At 37.1% G+C, this 18,874-nt stretch overlaps 5 protein-coding genes and 1 pseudogene across 7 annotated transcripts; 2 read left to right on the forward strand and 4 right to left on the reverse strand.

The window, feature by feature from the left end:
• Window positions 1-119: 119 nt before the first annotated feature.
• Window positions 120-1,040, reverse strand: LOC111783650 (mavicyanin-like). Its single transcript, XM_023664568.1, has 2 exons — window positions 696-1,040; window positions 120-598 (listed from the first exon to the last, which is right to left on the reverse strand). Exons 1-2 carry the CDS (start codon window positions 892-894, stop codon window positions 267-269), a joined length of 531 nt encoding a protein of 176 aa, XP_023520336.1. The 5' UTR covers window positions 895-1,040; the 3' UTR covers window positions 120-266.
• Window positions 1,041-1,700: 660 nt separating this feature from the next.
• LOC111783071 lies at window positions 1,701-7,368 on the forward strand. Its single transcript, XM_023663949.1, has 7 exons — window positions 1,701-2,078; window positions 2,287-2,512; window positions 3,633-3,756; window positions 3,875-4,215; window positions 4,504-5,725; window positions 6,256-6,449; window positions 6,875-7,368. Exons 1-7 carry the CDS (start codon window positions 1,975-1,977, stop codon window positions 6,968-6,970), a joined length of 2,307 nt encoding a protein of 768 aa, XP_023519717.1. The 5' UTR covers window positions 1,701-1,974; the 3' UTR covers window positions 6,971-7,368.
• Window positions 7,369-7,443: 75 nt separating this feature from the next.
• On the reverse strand, window positions 7,444-8,609 carry LOC111783072 (annotated as a pseudogene).
• Window positions 8,610-8,809: 200 nt separating this feature from the next.
• Window positions 8,810-10,909, reverse strand: LOC111783073 (single-stranded DNA-binding protein, mitochondrial-like). Of its 3 annotated transcripts, none has more exons than XM_023663952.1 (5): window positions 10,528-10,909; window positions 10,209-10,435; window positions 9,917-10,017; window positions 9,419-9,532; window positions 8,810-9,091 (listed from the first exon to the last, which is right to left on the reverse strand). In XM_023663952.1, the coding sequence occupies exons 1-4, from the start codon at window positions 10,813-10,815 to the stop codon at window positions 9,450-9,452; spliced, it is 699 nt and encodes a 232-aa protein (XP_023519720.1). In that variant the 5' UTR covers window positions 10,816-10,909; the 3' UTR covers window positions 8,810-9,091; window positions 9,419-9,449. The 3 variants fall into 3 exon arrangements, with proteins under 3 accessions (XP_023519720.1, XP_023519719.1, XP_023519718.1); XM_023663951.1 differs by having other exon boundaries at window positions 8,810-9,085; window positions 10,528-10,908; XM_023663950.1 differs by lacking the exon at window positions 8,810-9,091 and having other exon boundaries at window positions 9,111-9,532; window positions 10,528-10,908.
• A 1,476-nt stretch (window positions 10,910-12,385) lies between these two features.
• LOC111783074 lies at window positions 12,386-14,769 on the forward strand. Its single transcript, XM_023663953.1, has 4 exons — window positions 12,386-12,735; window positions 12,843-12,973; window positions 14,154-14,327; window positions 14,406-14,769. Exons 1-4 carry the CDS (start codon window positions 12,514-12,516, stop codon window positions 14,506-14,508), a joined length of 630 nt encoding a protein of 209 aa, XP_023519721.1. The 5' UTR covers window positions 12,386-12,513; the 3' UTR covers window positions 14,509-14,769.
• Window positions 14,770-15,144: 375 nt separating this feature from the next.
• Window positions 15,145-15,953, reverse strand: LOC111783076. Its single transcript, XM_023663954.1, has one exon. The coding sequence runs from the start codon at window positions 15,859-15,861 to the stop codon at window positions 15,364-15,366; it is 498 nt and encodes a 165-aa protein (XP_023519722.1). The 5' UTR covers window positions 15,862-15,953; the 3' UTR covers window positions 15,145-15,363.
• Window positions 15,954-18,874: the final 2,921 nt, after the last annotated feature.

Raw genomic sequence — 18,874 nt, forward strand, 5'->3', positions numbered from 1 at the left:
TAATATCGTTCAGCGATCCCCAATTCAGCTACAGTTCTTACTCTTAGCTTCGCACATCAATGTTGCACACAGACCAATTGGAAGAAAAACCAGAGCAGAACTCGCAATTCATTCATAGCTTAAGAATTTTTAAAAAAAAATAATTTGATGATAAATGAATCGAACTAATCCCATTCCCTCCTAACACCTAATCCAAGAAAACAAAAAAACGAACATATCCTCCCTAAAATACCCAACACAGCATTCTAGACGACATAACAAATCATTCAAATAAACAGAAACGAAGCAACGAACATGAAGAACATCCCCAAGATTGGAGATGAAACAGAGAGTAAATTAGCTGCAGCAGCTTTCTTGGTATCATGGGGTGGAGGAGTGGGTGGGTGAGGAGGGCTGACAGGTTCCAACACTTTGATTATCATTCTCTGACCTTTTTGACAATGCCCCGTAACCCCACTGATGAAATAGAACAGCCCTGGTCTGTCAAGTTTCACAACACTGTTGCCACTGTTGTCATAAAACAGCGGCTTCGAAGAAAGGCACTCCTTGTACTCTTCCTCCGTCACCACCATCACCGAATCCTTCTTGTATCTGAAATCTAACAGCATCAAAGTAACACAAAATCACAGGTGAAGCTAAAATTCGAGATGGGTATTGGAAAAAACAACTTATTTTGCAGCTTTTTGTGTACTTACTGACAGTGTCATGAACAGAGAATCTATTACGGGAGGCCCATTTGTTGTATTTGCCAGTTTCTTTTGAATCAGGGACTTCCCATCCATCATCATCGCCGACGAGGAATTCGGTGCAAACCGCGGAGAAGAAGTGGAAGGAGAGGAGGAAGAGGAGGAGGAAAGCTTTGAAGGAAGCAGAACAGAGGAGGAGGAAAGCCATGGTTTTGTGAGGGAGCAGAGGTGTGAGTGAAATGAGGGATTCTGGAAATCAAATTCAAATGCGTTAATAAATAGAGAGAAAAAAGGAATGAGTTGGTTGGAAATGGAGAGTCGTGGAGGAACTCAACAGATTTTGGCGGTCACCGTGAAGAAAGGGATTCCCTTTGAATTGCTATAAACTGTTTCGCCCTCTCTGTAGTTGAGTTACAACGACGGTAATATTTACAATAACAAAAGAAAAAAAAAATTAAATTCCTACGATTTTATTCATGAGTTTTTTTTACTCACTCTTAATTAATTAATTAAACATAAATATGACGTGGAATTTCATAAATTAATATTAATAATAATGATAAACTAATATAATTAATGTAATTATAAATCCATTAATAGAGATTAACACAAATGACTAAAAGAGGCATAAACGAAAACTCACTAGTGAAAGTGTGGAATCTCGAAAATTAGGGATTAAATATAAACTGCACTCAAATTCAAAGATAACGTTCATATAAACTGCACTCAAATTCAAAGATAACGTTCGATATTTCGAAATTTAGGGACTAAAACAAATTAAATTTAGGTTCGTAGATAAAAATATAACGTTTTGACTGAAACGTTCATATTATGCTCTATTTTAATGTTTGAATTATGTTAGGAGATTTTCGTAAAATGGTATGATTTCGTAACATGATTTTAATAGGGTAATTAGTGGATTTATGTATTTAATTAGATCCAAAAGAAATACTATAAAACAAATATTATCAAATATTAATAATTTAGTTTTTAAAAAAATATTATCAAATCAACGGCGTTGATGCAAATTACAGATGGTGCCATAGCCGTCCGTATAAAATGTGAGGGCGCCGAGTCGGAGACGGAGAGATAGACCGATTGATACTACGTTCAGTGGCCGACGCTGAGCAGACAGAGGGAAGGAAGGACGTACGAGAGAATTTTGCCGAAGGCCTCGATTCGCAGTAGCTTTGTTTCTTTGCCGCACGCAAGTCTCAATTTTCCATCGATAATCTGATTTGCGTAAACTTGGAAGAATCGGGAACGAGATTGCTTCTAGAATCAATCGATGTCGCAGGATTCGGAGAAGAGGTTTCATTCCATCATGGACAAGCTCTTTCAGAATGCACCAGCCACTCCAAACTCAAATTCTGCATCTTCCCCGTCCTCCAGGTTTTTTCGCTGCTCTTTTGTTTTCTTAGCACATTGTGTGTTTTTCGTTTATGTTAGTTATTGTGAAGATGAAAGCAGAAGTTGATTTTAGCTAGCGTCTGTCTTTTTGGCTTGTCGACAGGCTAAATTTGTGATTGTTCATCCTTTTCTGAGTGATGTTTTAAAATTGTTTAACATGACTTTTTTTTTTCTTTTTTTCAAATGCCAGTCCATCCGGAGGACAATTGTCGAGAGGAAGAAAGCGGCCATATTCTTCATCTGCTCTGGTAGTGGGAGAGCTGAGGACAAAAAGTGATGTAATTGAGGCATTGCAGAAGCATTCTGCAGCTTCTGCTGGATCCTCTGATGCTCCGTTATGCAGGCCTTGGGACCGTGGAGATCTTTCTAAAAGACTAACCACATTCAAGTCGATGACATGGTTTGGTAAACCTAAGGTTTGGTTCAGCCTTCCACTTTCTTAACGTTTTATGAATATTTCTCGTACTTCCAATTTTCAGTTTTGTAGTGTTTGTGCTTATTTGATTGGTTGAGGGATGTTTTACATGGTTCATAGTCTTGGATTTTCCTTGGAAATATATGTTATTATTCAATTCTGTTTTCTTATTATATAGTAGAGTTCAGCTGAATCCCTTTTTTTATTTGTGCTGAAGACATAGGTGTCCTTCTCCCCATTGATCACAGTTTTAAAGTTTTGGTTGAGGTGGAGGTCACATTTCATGATACACTTTAGGAAATATTTATTAGGGCAAGGGGGAACAGGATCGGGTTGACAATGTCTTCTGATTCTTTATAATAGATTAACCGCATTCATATCAATGACAATGTTTTCTGATTCAACTACACCCTCTGTCTATTGGAAATGAATTCATTTCTTCTCTGGTTAGGAAATTAATATAGAGCAATCAGGGTCAGATTGAAAATATTTTATCACTCAACTATTCTTGCAATTGGAAATGATATTTTGTAGGCTATGCACTGTTATTTAACGTGTTTTTTATTAGGTTGTTATCTCATACTCTTCTGGCATACTATAATATTCAAATTCACAACACTTTTTCTCTACTAATTTCTCAGAAACTCATCACTACTTTTGCCTTCGCATAAAGGAAACTCCGGATGCCAAACCTTTTGTATCATTTTTTATCACACTTTTTTTTTTTCTGCATAATCCTTCTCTTTCTCTCCATACTCTTTCAGTCATACAGAAGTCTCTTCCTCTTTCCCTGCAAGTAATCTCTTTCTAATATTTATGTATAGGATCAGTTTTTCTCCCAGTATAACATTTCTTTATGATGAATTTCTGTATTCTTGCTATGTTTCTCTATGAGTTGGGATGTTTCAGGGAACTTCTATTTTATCTTCCTAGGTTTTCGTATTTATTTTCTTATCAATTTATTTGGAGAGAGTATATGGGTTTTAAATGTAGTTTGCAAATATCTGATTTTATATATATATATATATTTTTTTTTTTTTCTTTTTCTTTGCTATGTAGAACATATACACAGTTTGGACATTCTTTGATTCTAATATTAGAAATTTTTATATCTTCCATAGGTGGTAAATCCTATAAATTGTGCTAGAAGAGGTTGGATCAATGTAGATATGGATACTATTGCCTGTGAATCGTGCGGAACACGTCTCCTTTTCTCTACTCCATCTTCCTGGAATCAGCAACAAGGTATGATTCTCTACCACATACATGTAGTACTGAAAGATTGTGACACATTTGACTCTAGTTTTCTTTCTTTTTTTCCTTTTCACTAAAGATGAATTGTTTTCTGTTTTGCCCCCCTCAGTTGAGAAGGCCGCTTTGGTATTTAGCTTAAAGTTGGATAATGGGCACAAGTTACTCTGTCCCTGGATAGATAATGCCTGTGATGAAGCATTGGCTAATTTTCCTCCTACTCCTCCTCCAACTTTAGTTAATAAATTTAGGGAGCGCTGTTCTATGTTATTACATCTTTCAGCTCTCCCTGCTATTTCGTCTTCATTTGTCAAATGGATGAAGAGTCACCACCTCAAGAAATTTCTTGAAGAATTATCCTTGGAGGAATTTGGTAATGAATCTCATAAAAAATCTGAAATCGAGTACCTAGGAGATGGACAGGACTCAGAAACTGCTAAAGTATATTATCAGGTTTTGCTCTTGTTCCATCAATATCTACATCTGCTCGTTCCAGTAATGCTAACAAATCTTCTTACGAGTTGTTTACCACTGTCATTTATTTTATTCTCAACCTTTGCCAATCTTTCTGAGCTTGGCTTTATATTTTAGTTAAACTTAGGACCAATACTGGTGATAAAATGGTATGACTCTTGCATTTTCCCTTAAACATAACAGATTTGTTTTTTCCCTGTAATTCTTGAAAAAAAAAAAAGTTCTCTCTGGTTCTCAGTGAAGTGAACAAAATTTAAAATATTGCAGGCTCTAAAGCTGATTAGCTTGTTTGGATGGGAACCTCGTTCACTGCCGTATGTAGTTGACTGCAAGACAGGGTCCGACCAATCTCTCAAGAAATCCACCAATTTGGTTTCACATCCTACTATCGATCTATACACTGCTGCCATCAAAGAAAATGTAGATGGGAATAGAATTGCTGAAATTTCAAGTGAACTGCAATCTCAGCCCAATTCTGTTGTTTTAGATTGCCGGCTCTGTGGAGCTAGCGTTGGATTATGGGCATTCCACACAATTCCTAGACCTGTGGAAATCATCAGATTGGTTGGACCCACTGAATTGAACAGTGAGTCAGGCACTCATGATTCAGGCAATAAAAGTGTCATCAATCAAGCAGGTATTGCTAATGTTGAAATGTCAAAATTTACTTCAACAATTGCAGGGGGACCTACCCCTGCACGACAGAGTTTCAAGGCCACCATCACTTTGCCTGTTATTGGCCAAAATTTGAGGGCGAGGTTATTCAATGATGAAAAAATTAGTGATCGGATGTATACTGACCAAGAAATGGTCCAAGCCGATTCCTTGGATAAAAATATGTTACAAGATAGCAAAAGCAACGAAGATAGCACCCTTACTGGACAAATTGATCAGCAGAATCAAACACTTGATCCTAGATGCAGTACTTCTGGTGATGATCAGACCCCTTTGTCGGAAGGTGTGAGTGTTACTGATCAGGGAACCTTACCTGAATCTTGTTTGAATGGTTCAACTGAGGAAACTCAAGTAAAGAGGACAGAGATTGTTCCTGCTCAGGAAATTGAAGTGGTGGAGAATGCTGAGGATTCAATACAGTCGGATTCTGGTAACAAAGCAGAAGATCTGCATCGTGGCCCTTCTCCAGTCAAAAAGTCTTTGATGTCAACAGATGCTGTTATGATCACAAGTAGTGAATGCAGTGAAAAGAAGTTGCCTTCTGATGTCTCGGACCAGTGTGATCCACAACAGGTTTCAGAAAATGATACCTCAAATAGCAAAGAGGTTTCTTTGGACTTACAGGTGACCCCATATAAATCTTCGTGCCCTGAAGTTGATACAAATACAGATATTGCCAGTGAGAACGAATCAACAAAAGACAAACTTTGTTCTGATAACCACAATACCTCAGAAAACCAGGACCATGAAGGAGGTGATGCGAATGACAAAATGAATACGTCTGTGAACAGCGAGCATATTGGCCATGGTGGAGGTACGACATACTCTTAATCCTTCTTTTTCCACGAATGGTGCAGCATATTTATAGACTCTCTAGTTATCATGGCCATGGGTAAGACAGCCTCTAAGATACTCGGTGGCTTCATGCTTTAATTCTGTGGTATTGGCTGAAGTGCAATAGTTATTGAAGTTAATTGTTTACATGAACAATTTCGAGTGGAATAAGTTGAGAGGTAACTTGTCTATGAGCTTGCTTTCTGAACGATAGTTGGCTTGTTTCTTAAACTGAATACTGGGGGAAATCGTTTAGAAGAGAGCTATTTCCCTATTGATGCCTGAACATTAGCATAATGTGTCAAATGTTAGACTGATTGAGTAGGCATTCTGTATATAATTTATCCTAGACTAGCCTTCCAACTGGCTAAACAACCAACAAGTTAAATTAATCAACCCAGTTTCTGTATTTTTGTCATGCAAGTTCATACCCTTAGTGTTATCATTCCCAAGTCATATTATTTTTAAGTGATAAATCATATTTTATTACTTTTACATTATTCTTTGCAGAGGATTATCCCAAGGGTGTTCCGTCAGGTGGTGTAACGGAGTTCGATCCAATCAGGCAGCATAGGCATTTTTGTCCTTGGATTGCCACAGGAAATGTGGCACCTGGTTGGAAACTAACCCTAACTGCTTTACAGCGTGAAAATAGCTCTTCACCACATTCACCTAAGAACTCTCCATCAGCGTCTCTTATTAAGGTACGTACGTAAGAACGTCTAGTGATATTTTTTGAGCAAGGTAGATGTTCACTTATCAATATTATGATGCACAAGAGTCGTGACACGGTAGATTGGTTTTGTCAGTACCTTTTTGGCCTTTATTTGTTTTTAGAAATGGTAACATGATTTTGAATAAACCATGGTGTAGACTGAACTTGCGTTGGAACAATTTCAGTAATCTGGGTCCCCCGTAGTTAATCCATAGCATTCACCGATAATTATTGGAGCAGTCTGCCACTCCATGGGATATAGTTTATCCATATATTCTATTCTTGGATTTTCAACCTTCTGCTCTTAAATATGCTCTATTGTAGTTTTGCCCTTGTGTGCACATGCACAGGGGACTTTCTTTATTATGACTTTCATCTCAAGGGAATCACTGCAAACTGTGTTTACTTTTCCAGGTCGATGACCCGGTTACATCGGTTCGAAATCTATTCACATCTTCTGCAAAGAAATTGAAAAGCAGTCTAGTTTCCAACGAGAGCACCAAGCGCTAGCTGGATTGCCTTCAATCACATATAAAACGGATCGAGCTTCCGGGATTGAATTGCTGCCTCTTCTGAGGTATGGGATACACTCTTTGACAGATGGTTTTCATGCCATGCCGTTCCCAATTGATCTACTTCTACAATGAATGCATCTGCTGTTGTATTATTCTCTATTTGTTCTTGAACTAGTTATGGGATTTTGTAGTAGTGAAGTGTTTTGACTTGGCCTCTATTGGCAGCTTGTAGTTTTTTGGACCATAGAATTGAATTAGAGTGACAAGTGAAGAGCTGAGTTTATAGTCATAAAATGTGTACATTTTTAACGACTGGCTGCCAATATGAGCATAGTACATTGGTAATTGATATGTACTCCTTCCTTTGAGGTCGAAAGTTCAAACTTTCATATTCAGAAAACAAACTTGTGTATATATGGATGGATGAGATTAGAAGTGCCAAAATATTTAATTTACATGTCTATTCAAACTTCATAGAAAGAAAAATGAAAAGGAGATTACCCTTCAAGGCAAAACCTTATCTAATAAAGAGTATGAACTTTACCTAAAGTAGGGAGAGGTAGTATTCTCTTTCACTGTCTTCACTTGTGCAATCCTGCCCATAGCCTGCATCCCTTCCATAACTATTCCAATCACCTAGGCCGAATCATTCATCTCTGGCGAATCTTTGATGGAAATTGTGATCTCCGTTCCATTCGGCTCGGTACCGATACCTTCCTGATCAACCTCGAGCTTCCCTTTCCGGGCTACCAACTTTAACTCGGGGGATGGTTTAAAGGGTCTCTCACAATGATCCCCACAGTTCCAGCCAAGTTCTTAGTTCCAGAGAACTTCTCGTTGACTCTCTTCCATTCATCTTTTAAGTGTTTCGGATGCTAACTCATTCCCTTCCTCTTTGCGAGCTCAACATCCACACCGTAAGATCTCACTCTCACTGTCCTGAACATGGTTTGATGTGATCTTTACAAAGTCTTTTGTTCTGTAAGAAATCCCTGCAGCTCCACTTACAAGGTTAGTAAACCTAGCAACTCCTGCTAGGGCGTCGTCACCATAAAGGCCAATGATAATGCGATCAGCAGGCTCTCCATCAACGGAGATATGAATAAATGCACGCTTGGTGGGGCTCTGTACAACGAGGGCCTTCTTTGGGACACAATAATTCTTCATCCAAGCTTTCTGCAGCCTCAGCTTTAGAGTGTAAAATGGGTCTTGGCATGAGAGCCGAAGAGAAGAAGAGAGAATTGGTTTCAGCGTGAGATGGGTTCATATTCTTAGTCGCGCATCCTCCAAGATAGAGTTGGCGACATTTAATTATGAGGCAATGGCAGTCACTACAGGGTCACGAGCACCATACTGCATAGTATTCAAGATGGTTAAAAAGACCCGAGATCAACCTTCTACACAGCGTGAGATTCTGCAACATTATCTGGTGATGGAACATTTGGAGAAGCTTCGGGGGATGAAGAAATTTCTTTTCTAGTCTGTTGATTCCATTGCTTCGTGGATTTTCTTGTGCATAAAATCATCCTCGGAGTAGAGTCCTTTTTAAATGATCACACAACTAAAATACTTATTTTTCTTAAGTCCAAAAGAATGACATTCAAACAAGTCAATTTTTCGTTAACATTCTAACAATTTTTGTATTCTAAAGACAATTTTGAAATATTTATAAAACATAAAGAGTATTTTTTTAAACGGAAGAGTTATAACAAGCAATCATCTTTANGTTTTTTTTTTTTTTTTTTTTTTGTGTGTGTGTATTATATATATCCTCTTCTTGTCCCTTCCTGCACCATTAGGACCGAAGACAATCTTCGGGCATATTCATAGTATCTTTTGACTAGAAAATTCCATTGGCATTTAATGTCTATTATTGAAAATACATGGCATCAATGAACAGTACTCAATCATTCCCAATTATGGCATAAGTTATCACGTATTTGTATTTCAATTGTCAATCAACCTACTCACTCATACATTGCGTGCCTCCATTACTTATGCATGTGCCTCTAGCAACCCTTCAGAGTTTGTCTTGCGCTTTGAAAACATTGATATCGTTTCACAAAAAGCCAGCATTCCCTCTGTCTAACCCAAATCATGCCCATGACCACTGCAACTATACAGAAAACATCACAAAAAAAACAGGGTGTCGTTTGCACAATTGAAAAACAATAAGTTGCATAGAGAAAGCCAAGTCAACTTTGGATTTCATTTCTCTCTCAATCATATAGCTACCAAAAACATTCATCACTTGACAAAGGGTGGGGGAAAGGGAATCATTCATCAATTGCCAAAAACCCTAAACCCTAAACCAAAAACATTCATCACTTGACAAATGGTGGGGGAAAGGGAATCATCACAAGGCCATGTAATTGCCTTGTTGCAACTAATCTGAAGCGAAATCATCACACAGCATTTAGAGAGAAAAGTGGGTCATTCAGACCTTCATATGACAACACAGCAAGCAACATCTCTTAGTAATAGCCAACACCTCTGAATTCTGATTGAGTAGATTGCTGAACATCACCTTCTCCCTTGCCCAAAAATACCAGGCGGCCTACATCACAACCAAACTTTTAGGAATGGAGATCATATGTGATCCTTCCGCCATTAGTTTCAACATACATGAATGCCAAGTCGCAGAAAAGAAATCAAATTCTTTGTAATCCATCTGGTTCACAGAGGATCGGGCAATCGAAAAAACGAAACAAGAAAAGGAAAATGGAAAATCAGGGACCCAAAGTTCAAATTCAAACACTAGTCGGAACCCATATAGGTTTTTCAGCCTACGCAAGAAGAATAAATTTGCTCTTTCAGTTAAAAAAAAAAATGTATCACGTCCAAGAAATGGCATTTGCATCGGAAAGAGCCAGAATACACATATAATGAGGAACTCTACATTCATAAAAACAGGGTGAGTAGAAAAGAGTAAGTGCTATACCACTGCGACGAATGGCAACTTCTCTAATGCGTCGAACAAGACCAGTGGTTGAATCAGTGAAGATTTTGGTCTCTAAATTCCCCTCCAAATACAAAATTGAACTGGAAAAAGATAAATTTACACGGTAAAGATGAAGCTGCAACAAAGAAATGGGGAAACAAAGACTCCTAATATTATTTTTTGTGAGCAACAAGGGGTACAAGAATCAGAAAACAAAATAATTAATTTCCATTGGACACTGTCAATACTTTGATTAAGATGGTCACAGAAATTGATGGCAGAACATGCTTACCCGGGCACAACATGCTTCATGACAACATCGCCCAGTCTCTGAGGATAAATCGAAACCCGATGCCACTGAACTGCGCACCGATTTGCATACTCTCTGGGCTCCTCGTTAGCCAAGGGTCTCCGATTATTACGAATACCACCCGTACCAACTGATAACAGCGTCACTGTTCTCCCACTTTTCAGCTGCTTCTGCAATGGACTTTGCCCCACCTGACCCACCAATATAGCCTTTACAAAAACACGAAATGCCATCAAGATGAAACTGTAAGCAATCAAATATCCAGAACCGAAAGTCCCAAAGCAGTCGCATATCACCGTACCTTATAAATGCCAGCATCGAGGCCATTTTCCAGAGGTCGATTATAGATGGTTCTCGTCTGGGATGAAGACTGGGACGAGGACGGTGAGAGAGAAGGTCGATTAGATACTGAATGTGAGCCCAAGTCCATGTCCGAGTCAATACTGGACTCGCCGATGTCTGAGACCGAGCGGAAGGAAAGATTCTTCGAGCTATAGATCACGGGTAGGACGTCGTGGTGATTAGAAGCTTTAGAATTCGACAGGAAAGAGCGGAAGAGCCTTCTTGACAGAACAGCCATGGAGGTCATCGTCTTCGTAGTTGACAATCCAAAGAAAAACGCAGAAATTCAGCTAAATGGCTTAAACCCTAAAAACCCTTCAGAAAGTAGACCCGACTCCGAGTTTGGACAGTGATACGGGTTGAGCTTCGGACCATCTTCAAATTTTATTTCAATTTTCAAAATATTTAATATCTCTTTAAAAAATTTAATTTGTTTTAAGTAAAATTTAGGAGTAAGAATATTTTTAAAGTTTAGGGATTTATTAAACACAAAATAGAAAATGTCAATATCCAATTGTTTGAAGAGTTATAATACTAAACTCGTGATCTAACTATAATTAAAAATATATTTCACTAATATTTTTATTTTAAATTAATGTTGTTTTAGACATAAATGTTGAATATTTGGTCACTAATATTACATAAATTAAAAAATTAGATGATGATGTAACATTTATATTTAAAAATTATTAATGAATTTGGTAGATAAAGCATGGTCTATCTTTACGCCAAATACTTTTTTTTTTTTTATCCTAATTCGATATAAATTATATTTTATCGTACATATTAAATAAAATATATTTAAAAAAAATGCAAAAAGTGGCTTTTAGTTTATTTTTTGAAGCAAAATATTCATATATTTTGGGTTTAAACTTCATGACAATAATATGAAGAACAAACAAAAGCGAACAAACTACGTGACCGCACGACCCATGCTCTCCAATTTTTTAAACATTATTTAATTTATATTAAGGATGTGGCAGTATGATGGAATTATTTATTCCGAATTATATCGTCCGTACACGTGGCAGATCATCCTCCTATAAATCTACGAAATGTATGCTGCTTCTTGAAAACTCGAAACACTAAATAAAGAAGAATATGAAAAGTATAAAAATTGGGTTTCTTTAAAAAACAAAAAATTATTTGGATTTAATTAAATTTTTAGAAAAGACAAAATTTGAATCTGCTCTCCATGGAGAGGGCTCGTAGCAATGGAGAGAGTGATGATATTATCCACTTTGAACATAAGCTCGCAAGAGTGATATTGCCCACTTTGAACATAAGCTCGTTCTGGGCTTTCCAAAAAAGGAAGCCTCAGAGTATTCCTTCATTATAAACTTATGATCATTCTGGGTGGGACTTTCATCGTCACAACACAACATAACCAAGAAGAAAAGTAAAAGATTACAAAAAAATTTCTTAGGAGATTAAAGCTTGTCACTCTCTCAATCTCGTTTCCAGATAAAGTCAGAGTTTGTGGGTTTGAGAGAGAACAGAGCGTCTCATAAATCTAAGACTAGCTTTGAGAGGGTCTTCAATGGCAGACGCGCGAGAGATTTGATCAAATAATTCCGCCATTAAAACTGAAGCGAAGAAAAACAGAGTATTATCCATACAGAGCGACAGAGGCCCACGAAACGCAGCAGAGCAGACAGCAAAACTTCATATTTTAAACCTCCAAAAAATGTCAAAAGTTGAAAGATCAACCTCCATTTAGCGACAGCAAAATCCCAGTCCAGACGCTTCAGAATTTTCCCATCTANGCCAAAACACGTCAGTATGAGTTTGGGAAGCCTATCCAAGTAACCCCCCCCCTCTCTCTCTCTCTCTCTCTCTGTCAATTCAGCCATGGCGAGATTTGATTTACAGAGATAGGGCTTCATAATATACGAATCGTTAGTCTCGTTTCTCAAATTTCAACTCATAGAAACGCGAAAGAGCAATGGATTTGAGGAAAATCGTGGTGATTGTTGAAGACGTTGAAGCAGCTAGAACGGCATTGAAGTGGACGCTCAATAACCTAATGCGCTACGGCGATTTGATTACTCTTCTCCATGTATTTCCGACTACAAGATCCAAAAGCGCTTCCAAACTTCGTCATCTCCGATTGAACGGCTATCAATTAGCCCTATCCTTCAAAGACCTCTGTACCACTTTCCCCAATGTAAGTTTTCCGATTCCAGATTTAATCGACTCCTCGTTGTTTCTCGATCGCTTTTGTTATACTGATGATTTGGGTAACGATAACCATTTTATAGGGTTATGTTACAGACAAAGGTAGAGATTATTGTGACGGAAGGCGGCGGCGGCGACGAAGAAGGTAGAAAGATCGCAACCGTGGTTAGAGAGATTGGAGCTTCTGTGCTTGTGGTTGGCCTCCATGATCGCAGCTTTCTGTACAAGTAAGTTTTCAAAATTAATCCATTATTACACTGTCTAATTAAGCATTAAATTCACCGTGTTCTTGGGACTTTGGGAATCTTCATTAATTATGATCCTGATCGGCCATTAATGGGACGGGTCCCGTCCTGTCTGTTTGCTATTTCTTGTACTGAATGGATGATGAAACCAGAGGGAGCTTCTGTTGTTGATGTTGTAAAAGATGAATCAAAACAGAGGATTGAGTAGTCAAAGTTTCTGGGGAATTGCTGAAGAAATGGTCAATTATGTTAGGTAAAGAGAGTAGCTGGGTGGGTTTAGATTTTTGATCTCTGTGTGTTTATTAGTTGTTAGGATGATTTTGTGGTTTCATTAATGGCGGAGGAGTGGATTTTTCCATTTATTGAAGAGAAGAGTTAATTATCACAACTTTTGGTGGCTTCTTTTGGTTTGGTATTCATCACAAAAACGGCTCCTACCTGACAAATTTTATTATGAGCCCCAAAACCAAAAAAGTGCCAATACTTTTTTGAACTAATGGATGGGACCCATTTAATCAAACTCACCCTTCATTTGCATCCACAAAAAAAACATGTTAGCCATTAGCATACACTCTTGGAATAGGGTCTATTTTGGCCACATAGCTAGTAGATATTATTTGTTTAAACGAGTCAATAGGGAGAGTTTTCCATATCTTTGCTTTGTTCTATTCTCCAACCAAGTTGGGATCTTACAATCCACCTCATTGAGGCTAGCATCCTCGCCGACACACCACCCGATACCTAGCTCGATAGCATTTACCAAGGTGAGATCTTACAATCCACCCCATTGGGGCTAGCATCCTCGCTTGCACACCGCCAGATTCCATTTGATATTGTCTGCTTTGGCCATCTTTGCTTTGTTACGTCAGCCTCATAGTTTTAGAACACGTCTAATAAGGAGACGTTTCCACATTCTTGTAAGGAATGTTTTATTTTAATTTTCAACCGATGTGGGATCTTAAAATGTCATCTCAATAGGGAGACGTTTCCACACTTTTGTAAGGAATGTTTTGTCTATAGGGAGAAGCTTCCACACTCTTGTAAGAAATGTTTCATTTTCATTTCCAACCGACGTGAGATCTGACCTATTAAACGCATTGGTGTGGATGAGATTGTTTGTTTCCTTTTCTTCATATTAATAGGCATTGGTTTGCTGATATAGGATGGCTGTGGAGGAAGATGATATAGCAAGGAACTTCAAATGTAAAGTTCTGGCAATCAAGAGCTCAACAGAAGAACCACAGAAAACCAAAAACGTGGAGGTTATAGCAGCAGCAGCGGATACGAGCAGTTCAACAAACATGGACTTTTCCCAGATCGAGATTGCCAAATTACAGTAAGAGCTAACACAAAGTCAATTGAATTAAACACCATATATTCTTGATTCATCTGAAATTTAAAACAAATTTTGCAGAGCTCCTGAAATTCCTCCGCAGAAAATTCCATACAGAATCTGCCCCGACCCTTCTGCCATTATTTGGAGATCCAAGAAATCAAGAACAAGGTGGACCTTGTGACATCGGCCCTCTCTCTTTATTTATCTTCTACTTCTGCATCTTCTCTCTCGCTTTACACACCTACCTTCTTAGACATCCCCAATAATGGAGTTTTTTTTTTTTTTTCTTTTTTCTTTTTTCATGGAGGTTTTGAGGTTGTCGTTGTTAATATCATAAGCCCTGCTCACCACACACCCGTAATAGATTGAAAACTACACTAAATTTGTAACCCATTTTATCTGATTTATATATATGATTAAGTTATATGTAGTTATAATTTAACTCCAATAATGTGTTCAAATTAATATTCATTGCGAATTCAAATATAATTTTCTGAAAGAATTATAAATTTAAACATATTCAACTTTTTAATAATATCATTAAATGATTGATGCAAGTATTTGAAATAAATTGGTTACTAAAAAAAGTCGGCTTGGAATTATTATGAGTTGACCTCATATTCCAAGTGGATGGACCTTGGATTTTTTTTGAATGTTTATACAAATGGCTAGGTTACCCAATGTTTTGAAAAAATCAATTCTTTATATTCAAATATATAATTCAAGAGAATTCAATTTATAATTAAATAAAAATAAACTCTTAAATCTACTCAGTTAATAATGTTTTACTGACAGTAAAATTTCAAGGGGAAAAATGTTACCTTATTTTTAAAACCAACTACTGAAAATTATATTATATTTAACATACACCCAACAAAATTATTTTCACTCTATTACTATACAAACGAGAAATTTGCAAAAACACGGCCAAAATAAAAACGAAGCCACATCCCAATTCTCATCCAATCACATGCTTAGGTGACCTACCTGAAATCACCCCCGCGTGACGTTAAGATTCTGGACCTCTCTGTGAAACTCAGTAGACCTGGCGGGGACTGGTTGCGAGGAAGGCAGGCAACGGACTGGCACGTGGCGATCGTAAAGGCACTTCGTTCAGCTGTTTCCCGTTACTATCGTAATAAATTACGCCCGAGAAATTCAACGGTTCACACTTATCCCCCATCATGATCGCCTTCTGCCAGACTCCGCCGTCTCCCCATTCCTCTCCCGCATCGCCACCGCCTTGCTTGTTTTTCTTCTTCTTATGGATCAGCGTGATCGCCGTGTTGCTTATGCTCTTCAGAAGCCGCTTCGGGCAAACCTGCGATGATAGCAACTCCAATCGCGGCAATTGCTTCGATTTCAGTTTCGTTTGAAGCTTTTTTGATGCTCTGTTCGCATGCTTCGCACAGAGCGCTACCAGAGTCGATAAAGAGACCAGCAAGGTCGCCGCCGCTCGCCTCGGAGACGCCAGGACGGAGCCACCTTCGGAGATGGAGGTGGAGCCGCCGTGTTCCGGTGTGGCTTGACTCATACTGGAAGTAATCGGAAACGGAAAGGTAAACGAAAACTTCCGATTTAGGGATTACTGAGATGAAAATATGGAATGGAGGTTCAAAAGCGAGAAATTTGGCTTGTATTTATACCGTCGAAGTGGTCCCGGTTCTCTTTAGAACATCTACAAAGAAACGACACCGTATTACACTGGTAGGTTATTTTAATTTATTTATTCTGCAGCATTCAGCTCAAACTGTAGCTTTGAAATTTATTAAAGAATAACGGAAAGTAGGGTTTTTATTTAATTTTTTTATTTGCGTAAAAATACGAGTCAATTATCATCAACGGTCCAGATTTTAAGATATGGCCCAATGGAATATCGTTTCTATATTTTTTAATATGTTAATAAATAAATAAATTGTTGATATAAACCCATTTATTTTTAGTAATAAAAAATAAAAAAAAGGAATTAAAAAGGAATCTTTATCGAATTAAAGTTGTTCAAATTTAAATATTCCACCCAAATTAAATAACATAATTATAAACGTTGAAATACTTATAAAATGGTTGAATATTAGTATTTATAATTCGAATAAATATTTGGTTGGTTGAATCTATCAAAGTAGTTTTAGAGTCTAGAGTCACCTCATCTAGATGCTCGTTCGCTTAAACTTTAAACTTTCAAGATATTTTTTTAAATAAAAGAGAAAAAAAAATACCCTCGTCCTAGATGATGAGTATTCTTTTGGTTGGATTCTTATATAGTACAAATTTTAAATTTAATTTATATCTATTTTTCCGTTTTTATATTGTATTCATTTAACTACGCAATATTCAAAATTGATGGAAGATGAATCACACGTTCGCTAATTAAGAAGTTGATAATGAATTTATGAGTAATAAATATATTTCTATTAGTACGAGTTTTTTTGGAAAAATCAAACGTAAATACACGAGAGCTTACGTTCAAATTAGACAATATTATGTCACTGTGAAGATCCGTAATTCCTAACATAACATAATTATAAAATTTTACATGTTTTCACTAATTCTCACCACGGGTCTATTATATTAACTTTTTAATTAATTAATTTAAAATAATTAGTGTGCAAATTTGTTAATTATGTCTAAGAAAAAACTAGTAGAAAATCAAGAATAAAATTTAAGTTTTTAGATAGTGGAGAAATACAACGTGTGTATATATTAAAGGGAGATAGTGCAAAAACCATGCATTTTTATCGTTTAAATTAATTATTATTATTATTATTATTATTATTATTTTGGTTTAATTGTTCGATGTGAAAATCGTGGTGGATTTTCACGCCCCACTAAATACAGCACTGGACGGGGGGTGTGCTAGTGGGTTGATCGTGATTGCCACGTGTCGGTCAGAGAGTTAAAAAGTCAAGCAAGAAAAGGCTGCCACGTGGGAATTTTAATGAAGTGGGGAAAGTGGGTTGGGAGGTGGAGTCGTACGTTGACTAAGCTTGCAACTTGGCATTTTTTGTGTTTCCTATTACTTCCGACCCCACCACTTTCGGTATTTCAAAATTGACCCCAGTCGACATTATCAAATATTGTTACAAAAATGGCTTTAAAAAGCATATGATAAAATTAAAATAAATTATAAAATAAGTTCCAATCTCTTGTAAAATGTGAGGTATTATTAATAATGGAATCCAACAAGTTTGATTTGGAGAGAAAGGTCTTTCCAATTTGGCTTGCACTTCAACTCCAACCTTTTGATTGCCTTCAAAGATTTATGTTATCATTTGATTAGGTACCATTTTTATTTTTGCTATCTAACTTCCAAGAATACATCTTTATTGGAAAACACCCTTGGTTTAATTCCTCGCCTTATGACGAAAGGGAACTGACGTGACGTAAAGTAACGAAAAATTCCCTTCAAGGGTATTCCGAAGATGTAATATAGGCAACAAAAAAAAAGAGCCGTAAAAAAGGGTATTCCAAAGGTGTAATCTAGACAATAAAAACGAGACTTGATACTGAAACTAGAGGAGCGAAGTTGAGAGACGGTAAAGGAAAGGAGTAACTAGTTGGTTCACCAATTCCCGACCCAGCGTCCCACCTTCTCCAAGTCTGAAGGGATCTAGTGTCAAACTATCGACTCGACAAACCTAAAAAAATCGTAAATTTATAATTAATTATGGAAATTGATATTTGAAGAATTGGAAAGCGACCGAAAGGCAAATGACGCAGGTTGGTTGGGACGTTATTAGGTTATATATTGGTTGCTGTTTTTATTTAATATGTTGAAGAAGTCAGATGAGATGGGTTAATTAATTAGGTCAGCTCTCCCTTTGTCATTGTCTTCATAAATGCAGCAAAACTATCTAAACCAGTTGCGGCTGTGGCTCATGCAATTCAGTTCAATTAAAGAAACAATTAAGGTCAAATTATATGTGATTACGCCTTAAAATACTTATTAATTAAGGATATAAAATGGTTGAATTATGAATACTGCACAAATAATTGGCTCTTTCTCTCATCTAAAGGCCATTAAATAGGTTAATTAGAACTAATCGGCTCCCACAGCCTTCCAATAACTAACAAAATGCTTTGATATCATGTTAGACGAAACGAATCTCCACTATAATATGATATTGTTCACTTTGAACCTAAGCTTTCATGACGGCTTTGCTTTGGGCTTCTTCAAAATGCCTCATGTCAATAGAGGGAGTATTATTTAATTATAAACCCATGATCATTTCCTAAATATTGTATTCCTTCCTTTGAAGATTATTACACATCCTTAAAAAAAAAAAAAAAAATAAACGATTACATGTGGCTGTTATTTTCCAACAAAGTCAAACAAAATTGCCATAAAAAACACAATAAGGACAAAACCAAAAAGAAGAAGAAGAAGCATGAAATGCATCGAAGAACGATGCTGACATTTCCACATGAAAAAAGTTGTGTCGATGTAGCAAGTTGTAAATGGATGCTGATGAATCGTCTTAGTCTATCGTAATTGAACGGTCGATCATAGATCTCGAACCTTCTCGGGCATCCTTGATCTTAGGTGACAA

This window comes from Cucurbita pepo, chromosome LG20, assembly GCF_002806865.2.
Source record: "Cucurbita pepo subsp. pepo cultivar mu-cu-16 chromosome LG20, ASM280686v2, whole genome shotgun sequence".
NCBI lineage: Eukaryota > Viridiplantae > Streptophyta > Magnoliopsida > Cucurbitales > Cucurbitaceae > Cucurbita > Cucurbita pepo.